The sequence below is a fragment of the Mus caroli genome, chromosome 7 (assembly GCF_900094665.2).
Source record: "Mus caroli chromosome 7, CAROLI_EIJ_v1.1, whole genome shotgun sequence".
Taxonomy (NCBI): domain Eukaryota; kingdom Metazoa; phylum Chordata; class Mammalia; order Rodentia; family Muridae; genus Mus; species Mus caroli.
This window is the reverse complement of record NC_034576.1, coordinates 99,939,697-99,950,204: the sequence shown is the minus strand read 5'-3', so window position 1 is coordinate 99,950,204 and position 10,508 is coordinate 99,939,697. Positions and strand designations below refer to the sequence as shown.

Here is a 10,508-nt window from a genome sequence, read left to right as displayed (position 1 = left end):
GGGGGATTGGGGGGGGAGTGTATTGGGGACTTTTTGGATAGCATTGGAAATGTAATTGAGGAAAATACCTAATAAAAAAAAAAGAAAAAAAAAGAAAAAACAAAATTATTAAAACTCATAAAGATTCAACAATATACTTGTAAATGACCAGTGAGTTATTGAAAAAAAGTCAGGGAGGAAATTTAAAAGTTCCTAGAATCAAATGAAAATGAAAACATAGCAGAGTCTTAAGGTCACAGCAAAAAACAGTTCTAAGATGAAAGCTTATAGCTATGAGTGTATCACTAGAGAATTTAAAAGGTCTCTAGCATTGTACCTCATGGCCCTAAAAATACGAACTCAAAAGCAGTAGACATAAAGAGATAATAAAGATTATAGGAATTACCAAAAGAGCAATACAAAGAATTAATGAAACAAAAGTGGGTTCTTTGAAAACAAAACAAAAGATTGACAAACCTTTAGCCATATCAACCAAAAGAAACAGAGATTTTCCAATTTAATAAAATCAGAGGCTTCTCAAAAGGAGACATTTAAATAAAACACAAAGGGAATCCAGAGGTTCGTCATGGACAGTTTGAAAATCTATATTCTAGAAAGCAGAAGCAGGCAGATAGATTCTAGAGTTTGGGGCCAATCTGGTCTACATCCTGTCCCAAAACAACAGCAGCAACAACAACAACAACAACAACTGACAATAACTAACTCATATTCCAACAGTACCCTGATAGGAACTGGAAGCAGGAAAGATACAACCTAAGGAAGACTGCAAAACCTGCACCCCTACCTTTCCAGCTTTGGACACTACTTCGAAACAACATACAACACAAGCTATACCAGCAGAAAGATTCTTTTAAACCACAGATTTAAGGAGGGCCTCATTGGTTCTCTAGACATTACCCTGAGCTGGATTCTCTTTACAGATGATCCATAGAAAATCCAACTTATATGAATAGTAATTCAAAGCCTCAAATCAGGTATTACTTTGGGTGTGTATATGATCTAAACCAACTTCAGCGTCCAGGAATCTAAGACAAAGAAACTTCATTTTATAGACTAGAATGTAGACAGAAGTGCATCCTAAGCAGAACTGAAATGTAGCTCACGGAAACATAGTTCCTTCTAAATAATAAAGCAGAACACACACATACACACTAAGATAAAACACAAATAAATAAATGTAACCGAGGAAGTGGAAGACCTTTACGATAAAAGCTTTAATGGAAAATGAAGTTGAAGACAACACCTGAAGATGGGAAGACATCACATACTCATGGATTAGCAGAATTAATGAAACAAAAATGGCTATATCTACAGATTTAATGCAATTCCCATAAAAATTGAAATGGTAGTCTTCAATTATAGAAAAATAAAAAAAATAGAAAAAGCAATTCTAAAATTCATATGGAAAGCACACTCAAACACCCACACACATACCTACATACCTCCAAAGCAATCTTAATCAAGAATAATCCTCTGCGTAATTCTTGAACTTAGAGCAATTGTTTTAGCTTTCTCCAAATCAGTATAATTGTTGGCTATGAGTATGTCATAAGTAGCTTTTCCTATACTATACTATCATATAAGCCTCCTGTTCTTTTTTTGTTGTTGTTGTTTTTTGAGACAGGGTTTCTCTGTGTTGCCCTGGCTGTCCTGGAATTCACTTTGTAGATGAGGCTGGCCTTGAACTCAGAAATCCGCCTGCCTCTGCCTCCCGAGTGCTGGGATTAAAGGCATCTACCACCACCGCCCAGCTCAAAGCCTCCTGTTCTTAATTTATTCAGCCTTCTATCATAAAAGTTTTTAAAATTTTATTCAATACTCTTCTATTGTAACATGATTTTTTTTTAAAGATTTATTTATTTTATATATGTGAGTACACTGTATCTGTCTTCAGACACCAGAAGAGGGTATCAGAACCCATTACAGATGGTTGTAAACCACCATGTGGTTGCTGGGAATTGAACTCAGGACCTCTGGAAGAGCAGTCAGTGCTCTTAACCACTGAGCCATCACTCAAGCCCGTAACATGATTTTTACCTTTCATTTTGCTGATGAAATCATTTTGATCACAGTGACTGATCTCTTTATAAAAATGTATTACACACATTCATTTACTTATTTGGTGTGGCTTGGGCACAGGTATGCCACAGCACGTGTGTGGAGGTCCGAGGACACTTTGCAGGAGGTATTTCTCCTTTCTACTCTGTGGAGTCCAGGGTAAACTTGTCAGGTTTGGCAGTAAGTACCTTTTCCTGCTGAGCTATATTGCTGTCACTTAAAAGAATGCTTCAGGAAAGAGGGTGTGTGTGTGTGATGGTGAATTATCTTTTTTTGTGTGTGAGTGGAAGTCTATGGAAATGTTAATATTTTATAAAGTCTTCTCTTTAAAGTGTAATCTGTAGACAAACTGCACTTGGGTAGTATGTGGTATTTATCAGAAAGGCAGGCGCTCATGACCCAGTCTAGGCATACTAATCCAGAAAGATCATTTCAATAAGATCTAGAGGTATTTCAAAATGCTAAGTACTGAAGTCTTCACTGAATCATGAGTTTGTGATGTCTCATTCTGGGCTCCCAAGCAATCATATGTGCCCTAGAAGAGGACATATTCTCCAGACAACTGAATGTCTGAGTACTATGTGTTTTCTATTTTATGACTATTAGTGAGCTTCTGCATTAGCTATTCTCATACTGCGGATAAGGGAACTGAAGGTGAATGTGTTTAAATATGTGGTCTAAGATCTCAAGGAAGCAGCAGAGCCTGAGTTTGAGCTGAATATGGCTGATTTTTTAAGCTTGTAATATTCTTTTCAGTATAGCACCCTGTCTATCTCTCACCTGTGATTCAGAGAAGCAAGTGATATTTATAGGTCCATCACTCACTAATTCAGTGGCCTGGGATACTTCACTCTTATCTTTTTAGCCTTCATCTTTAAGTTGGTAGAGGACAAAATAGTGTTCGAAGCCTCTCTTGTGTGGTGGTAACTCAGAACAGCAACTTAGTGTCATGGTGTAGAGAAGATTAAAGAACTGAGACAATCAGAGTCTAGCCCTAACCCTGCTATATATTAATTGTATGCCTCTGTTTTATCACAATAAGGCAGAGGTAACTCAGCCATATTAGCTGACTCTCAGTGTGTTTTACTGGTTCAAGTGACATCAAGAAAACATTTCCACATATAAGAAGAATTATATTAATACTTTTGTTTGAATGCATGTGTCTTATTGGTGTTCTTTTTTCTGTGAAGAGACACCATGACCAAGGCAACTTTTATAAAAGAAATAATTTAATTGGGGGCTTGCTTCTAGTTTTAGAGGGTTTGTCTGTGATCAACATGGCAGGAAGCAAATAGGGATGGTGCTGGAACAGCAGCTTAAAGCTTTATATACTGATCCACAAGCAGCAGAGAAGCAGGGAGAAAGGGAGGGAGGGAGGGAAGGGGGAGGAAGAGAAGAAGGGAGGGAAGGGGGAGGAAGAGAAGAAGGGAGGGAAGGGGGAGGGAGGGAGAAGAAGAAATAATAATAATAATAATAATAAGAAGAAGAAGAAGAAAGAAGAAAGAAGAAAGAAGAAAGAAGGAAGAAGAAGAAGAAGAAGAAAGGAGGAGAAAGAAGAGAGAAGAGAATAGGAGAGAGACTGGACCTAGCATGGGCCTTTGAAAACTCAAAGCCAACCCCCCCAGGGCCATACCTCCTTCAAGAAGGCTACATCTACTCCGGCAAGGCCACACCTCCTAATGTTTTCCAAACAGTTCCACTAACTGGGAACCAAACATATGAGCCTATCATTCAAACCACCACTGTGTGTGTGTGTGTGTGTTATGCACATGCATGTATAGAGGTCAGAGAAGAACTCTTGAAAGTTGGTTTTCCCTTGCCACCTTGTGGGATCTGGGGATTGAAGTCAGGTTATTAGAACTGTGTCTAAGTGACTCTACTTACTGAAGCATCTTGCTGGTCTTTTGCCTTAGTTTTAAAAACAGGAATTATACATTACTAACAATTTATAAACTTAATTTGTAATCTGGCTATGGTATCAATTGAAAACTTATTCTGGCAAAACTGTGTGTTTGTTTCTTCTAACAATGAGAATAAAGCTAATAAACACAGGTATAGGTTTTGCACTTAAAATGTTCTCTAGAATGTCCTAAGATAATAGATACAATTTCTATCTCTGTTGTCTAGTCATAGCCATATGGCATACAAGAGTAACAGGCACCTGAAATAAGTTGTGATGGTTAATCTTGATTGTCAACTTGACTACATCTAGAATCACCATGGCAATAGATTTTTTGTGGTGTTGATGAGGGTGTTTCTAGAAAGGTTAAACTGAAAAGAGAAGATTCAACCTGTGTGTAAGGGGAACCATTTCATGGGGTGGGGTCCTGGAGTGATTTAAAAGGAGAAAGGAGGCTAAGCATTGGTATTTACCTCTGCATTCCTAATTTGTATGCAATAAAACTAGCTGCCATGAGCCCCTGTCTCTTTTGCTCTGATACTGTATCCCCTTTTAAACCGTGAGCCAGAATATATCCCTCCTCCTGTAAGTTGCTTCTTATCAGGTAGGAGAAAAGTAATTAATACACTGATACAACAGTGTGATTGAATTTAATGTATTTATCATTTAGTTAATGTAAAGCTACACAGGCATATTTAAGGTCACATGCATGCATACATACACACATACATATGAATGGTAGTTGAGGAACAGCATAACACTAGAGCTGAGATATAAGCTCAGCAGTGTTAAGGGTTTCTAGCTGAACTCTTTTTTTTAAATTTTTCTTTATTTACATTTCAAATGTTATCCCCTTTCCTAGCTTCCCCTCCAAAAACCCCCTATCCCTTCCCCCCTCCCCCTGCTCACCAACCCACCCACTCCTGCTTCCTGGCCCTAGCAGTCCCCTACACTGGGGCATAGAACCTTCACAGGACCAAGGGCCTCTCCTCCCATTGATGACCAACTAGGCCATCCTCTGCTACATATGCAGCTAGAGCCATGAGTTCCACCATGTGTTTTCTTTGGTTGGTAGTTTCATCCCGGGGAGCTCTGGAGATACTGGTTACTTCATATTGTTGTTCCCCCTATGGGGCTGCAAACCCCTTCAGCTCCTTGGATACTTTCCCTGTGCTCCGTCCAATGGATGGCTGTAAGTATCAACTTCCATATTTTCCAGGCACTGGCAGAGCCTCTCAGGAGACAGCTATATCAGCCTCCTGTCAGCAAACTCTTGTTGGTATCCACAATAGTGTCTGGTTTTGGTGGTTATTTATGGGATGGATCCCCAGGTGGGGCAGTCTCTGGATGGTCATTCCTTCAGTCTATGATCCAAACTTTGTCTCTGTAACTCCTTCCATGGGTATTTTGTTCCCCCTCTAAGAAGGAGGGAAGTATCCACGCTTTGGTCTTCCTTCTTCTTGAGTTTCATGTGTTTTGTGACTTGTATCTTGGGTATTCTAAATTTCTGGGCTAATATCCACTCATTAGTGAGTGAATAACATGTGTGTTCTTTTGTGATTGAGTTACCTCACTCAAGATGATATCTTCCAGATGCATCCATTTGCCTAAGAATTTTGTGAATTTATTGTTTTTAATTGCTGAGTAGCACTCCATTGTGTAAATGTACCACATTTTCTGTATCCATTCTTCTGTTGAGGGATATCTGGGTTCTTTACTGCTTCTGGCTATTATAAATAATGGTCACTTGATCTTTGACAAAGGAGCTAAAACCATCCAATGGAAAAAAGACAGCATTTTCAACAAATGGTGCTGGCTCAACTGGTGATTAGCATGTAGAAGAATGCGAATTGATCCATTCTTATCTCCTGTACAAAGCTAAAATCTAAGTGGATCAAGGTCCTCCACATAAAACTAGAGACACTGAAACTTATAGAGAAGAAAGTGTGGAAGAGCCTTGAACACATGGGCACAGGGGAAAAATTCCTGAACAGTACACCAATGGCTTGTACTGTAAAATCAAGAATTAACAAATGGGACCTCATAAAATTGCAAAGCTTCTGTAAGGCAAAGGATACTGTCAATAAGAAAAGAAGGCAACCAACAGATTGGGAAAAGATCTTTACCAATCCTAAATCTGATAGAGGGCTAATATCCAATATATACAAAGAACTCAAGAAGTTAGACTCCGGAAAACCAAATAACCTTCTTAAAAATGGGGTACAGAGCTAAACAAAGAATTCTTAACTGAGGAATACTGAATGGTTGAGAAGCACCTAAAAAAAATGTTCAATATCCTTAGTCATCAGGGAAATGCAAATCAAAACAACTGTGAGATTCCACCTCACACTAGTCAGATGGCTAAGATAAAAAAATTCAGGTGACAGCAGATGCTGGCAAGGATGTAGAGGAAGAGGAACACTCCTCTATTGCTGGTAGGAATGCAAGCTGGTACAATGATTCTGGAAATCAGTCTGGCGGTTCCTCAGAAAATTAGACATACCTGAGGACCCAGCTATACAACTCCTGGGCATATATACCCAGAAGATGCTCCAACATGGAATAAGGACACATGCTCCACTATGTTCTAGCTGAACTCTTAAAGCCAGCAAGAAATTGACTGTTATGCTGTAGTTCTGAAACTTACCCTCATGCTTTTTAACCCCAAATCAAACAAATATTTTATAACATGATTGCTGATAATGAGATATTTTCTCTGGAATTCAATGATGATTTTGTAGTAACACAGATCAAAACAAAAATTATGAAGGTTATATAAAGGTTTATATAAAAGATGTCTTGTTATCTTTGTGTTTCTTTGCCTAAAAAAGTAAGCATTTTTACTCCCTTGACATTAAAACTGAAATTCAGGGACTAGAGAGTCATAGGCCCTGAGTAGTCACTTTCCCGCATGGTGGCCATGGCAGTCTCCTACCTTGCATTTTCTGTCCTTCTGCTTATGCACTGGTGCAAGTAGAGATACTCCTGAGGTGCACTGGTGGACAAGGTAGGCTGCATGTGGCTTGACACAGGGGGCTCAAACGTGAATAAAGTAGGCTGGCTAGAGTGTGAAGGGGCTGAGGACTTCCGTTCTCGGAGCAGGTGCTGACTGGAGCTGAACTCAGCTGGAGAAGAGCGGGGACCATGACTGGCTGAAGAAAGGTTCCTCAGGGAGTCTGTGAAAAGAAGAATGGGCTTTGTGAGTGAAATAAAGTAGGGAAAGTGTCCTTGTCCTAAAGACAGTTGTGAGAGAGAGAGAGAGAGAGAGAGAGAGAGAGAGAGAGAGAGAGAGAGAGAGAGAGAGAGAGAGAGAGAGAAAGTATTTGGATAAGAGACAGTAATATGGCTGCCACATTCTCAGACACTCATTACCTCTGTCTTCCCAGGGAGGCAGGTTGGGCATTGTGGCCATCTTGGCTGAATGGGGGATGAGTTACACCTCTGAAAAGCTTAGGAGTAGTCTGAAGGCCAGGTTATCATAACCTAGACCTGATCTGCTCTACCCCAGGGGTTTTGCCTATCCAATCCCAGAGTGACCCTTAGAGTGACAAGACTAGACTCTGGATGGGTGAGCACCATGCTTCCTTCCTGTAGGTGGCCCCTGTTGGGAGCAGATGAAGATTGGAGTGAATGTATACTGTTGACATGCCCATGGCCATGTCAAGAACCTCAGTGACTCTGACCCGTGAGCCTTCCTCAAGTGAGGCTCAGAGGCATGGCAAGACCTTCCTCTGGTCTAGGTAACAGTGTTTAAGAATACGTGAGCACTGTGTATACAAAAACTAGAAACCTCAACTTCCCCTTCCTGAATGTCTGCAAACTAAGGCTTTTTCCCTACAGAGCCCTCCTACTCAGACTAGGTAAGGTCTTCTCCTGTGTTATACATAACAAACAGAGCTGGGTTTCTGGTTTGCAGGTGTTCAACAGAAAGCACACTGTCCAAGATTCTAGCTTTTCTATATGTCTGTATGTTGTTTCTTGGTGGTCTGGAACTCATATGTAGACAAGTTAGCCTTTAACTCAGAGATCTGCCTGCCTCTGCCTCCTGAACTTTGATCCTGGGATTAAAGTTGTACACCATCATGCTTGGCTGGCTGTCCTTTCTTTGTTCTCTTGTCACCACAGTCAAGGTTTCCAGGACTAAGAAGCCATTTAGGGTATGGCAGGTTCCTGCTGTTATTACCTCCCTCAAAGCTTCTGGCTTCACTAAATGAGACACTGCTTATTAAAGACTCACTGATTAAGGTCCAAAACTATGCCTTTGTGCAATAATGATAAAAGCACAAACAAAAGCAGAGCTGTCCCTTCAGACTAGATCCTTGGTCATCCTGGTACTCTTCCATATCTTCTAGGGCAGCTTTGTTCTCTTTCCACTGGCCTTTCTTTTTTCTTCTTATCTCAAACTCTCCTCTGTTGTATTAGCAAGGAAGTGAGGTATTTAAGGACAGATAAAGGTTTAGAGTACTACACCCCAGCCCAAAGCATTATTCATTTGGCTGGCTCTCTAAGCTTAGTCCACATTTCCTTAGTCTGACCTACTTCCTGCTTTCTCTCTACACATAAGCAAAGCAGATGGAAGCATCATCAGCCCCTGAGCATAGCTGCCTATTTGGGGGTTGGGGAGTAATTCTTTGATTCTTTCTCCTTATACTGTTCCTTCAAACTGGATTCCTTCTCCACTTCTAGCAAGCTCATATGAAGATTTCAAGATCCTATGCAGATATTACATTCCCACAAATAACTTTCTGAATGCTTTTTTTTTCTTTCTTGGAGTTGACAGGTTTCAGCTTATGCTTTGTTTATACCTATGGTCATTCTGCTTCCTTGCACTTGGTTTCTGAGAACTGTGTCAGTGAAATTATTACTATACAGTCCTAGCATGTACCTAATATAGTCCTACATAGGGGGTTTTTAGTCCATGATTACATAAATAAAACATTTGGCATTTTAAAATTCCAACCGTGAAACTTATATTCTCAAGAAATAAAGGTATAAAGATATAAGTTCAGATAATATGCTAGGTAGGGAGGAATATTTTGGGAGATGATGGCTTTCTACAGTCATTCAAATCCTATCAGAAGAGATAAGGTTCTTTAGCTACTCTGTTTTCTGACCTATTTCAGGCTGTACTATCCACATGGCCCGAGGCAGGATTACCAGCTTATTCATGCTGTACAGTACTAATTACATTCTAGTCACTCCTAGCACTGGGAAGGGCATCTTCTGTCAGGACAGAAGAGAGAAAGTCAATGAGTCTCTAGGGAGAAACTGTTCCATGATAGCTGTATTGATCTTCAAAATGAATTCCTATAACAGGTCTCATAGTGATCTGGATGTTTGTTAACAGAATCAATGCACTTATTATCCCATTAGATTTGCAAAATGAACTCTCGAGTGGTGGATGAGAGAGGGTTTATACTAAGGACAGAGTAGTCATGGCACCAGGGGAGGAACAGAAGCTCTGTCTGAGAAGACACAGGGGAGGTGTAACAAGAAACCCTTTGATGAGGTTCTATACTCTCAGTTGACTTTCTGGCTCCTTCTTGCTTTGTCTATCTCTTAATTCCTCAGACTCTAGTTTTAGATTTTCCTATAACTTCCCTCTGGCCGTAAAGCCTTTCTCTGGAGGCATATTGCCTATTATTAAGCTTAAGCTTTAAATGCCACCCAAATGATGATAACTCTCAAACTTCAATCTCTAGCTCAGTCCTTCTGGAGCTTTCTACTGAACATCACCCCTTACCTGCTGGCCTCTTCCTTTACATCAGCTAGTTAAGCTCAGAAGTTCCATCATCCAACACTTTCTGTCTCAGGGAAGCACATCAATACCTTTCCCATCAGTTGTCAAAGCCAGAAACCTAGTCTCTTTCTGATTTCCCTGGCTTCTCAACATTCATGTCAGTCTGCATTTGTACACTTAACAATGGCTTCCTGTTCTCCTTCAGATGTCTTACAGAGCTCTGTCTCTTTTGAAAACTATCTTCCTGTTCACTTCTTCCACAGTATTTCTTACCAATTCTTTTTGCACTTCAGAGGGTTTTCAGAATTATACCAGTCTCTTGTATTATTATTACAAGATAATAAAGCACTACTTCTTCTACAGTTACTGATTTCTTATTGCCTTCAAAAGAAAGGTTCCTGGTTTGACAATGAGCCTTTTCTTTTTAATCTTAACCTTTTATCATAACCTTTGTCTTATCATTCAGTGCTTCCCTCACATCCTGCAATAAATTATCAGTCTGGTGTACAGATAAAAGGTATGATTATCTTTATCTCTGCAGCCCACCCTCGCCTTAAGCATAGACCTGAAGTCAGTTGAGTGACCCAGTGTATTTACTTTTTTTTTTTTTTAGAAGTTATTTTTTTTAATTAGCTATTTTTCTCAATTACATTTCCAATGCTATCCAAAAAGTCCCCAATACACTCCCCCCTCCCAGTCCCTCACCCACCCTCCCCCCCCCTTGGCCCTGGCATTCCCCTGTACTGGGGCATATAAAGTTGGCAAGTCCAATGGGCCTCTCTTTCCAGTGATGGCCGACTAGGCCATCTT

The 10,508-nt window shown here is 40.1% G+C and overlaps 1 protein-coding gene across 1 annotated transcript in view; it reads right to left on the bottom strand.

Annotated features, from left to right (window-relative positions):
* Gab2 (GRB2 associated binding protein 2) overlaps positions 1–10,508 on the bottom strand; it is a 193,390-nt gene that overhangs the window by 22,237 nt on the left and 160,645 nt on the right. Inside the window, exon 3 of the mRNA XM_021168220.2 lies at positions 6,894–7,134. Within this exon, the coding sequence (XP_021023879.1) occupies positions 6,894–7,134 (241 nt within the window). The remainder of the gene's footprint in view (positions 1–6,893; positions 7,135–10,508) is intronic.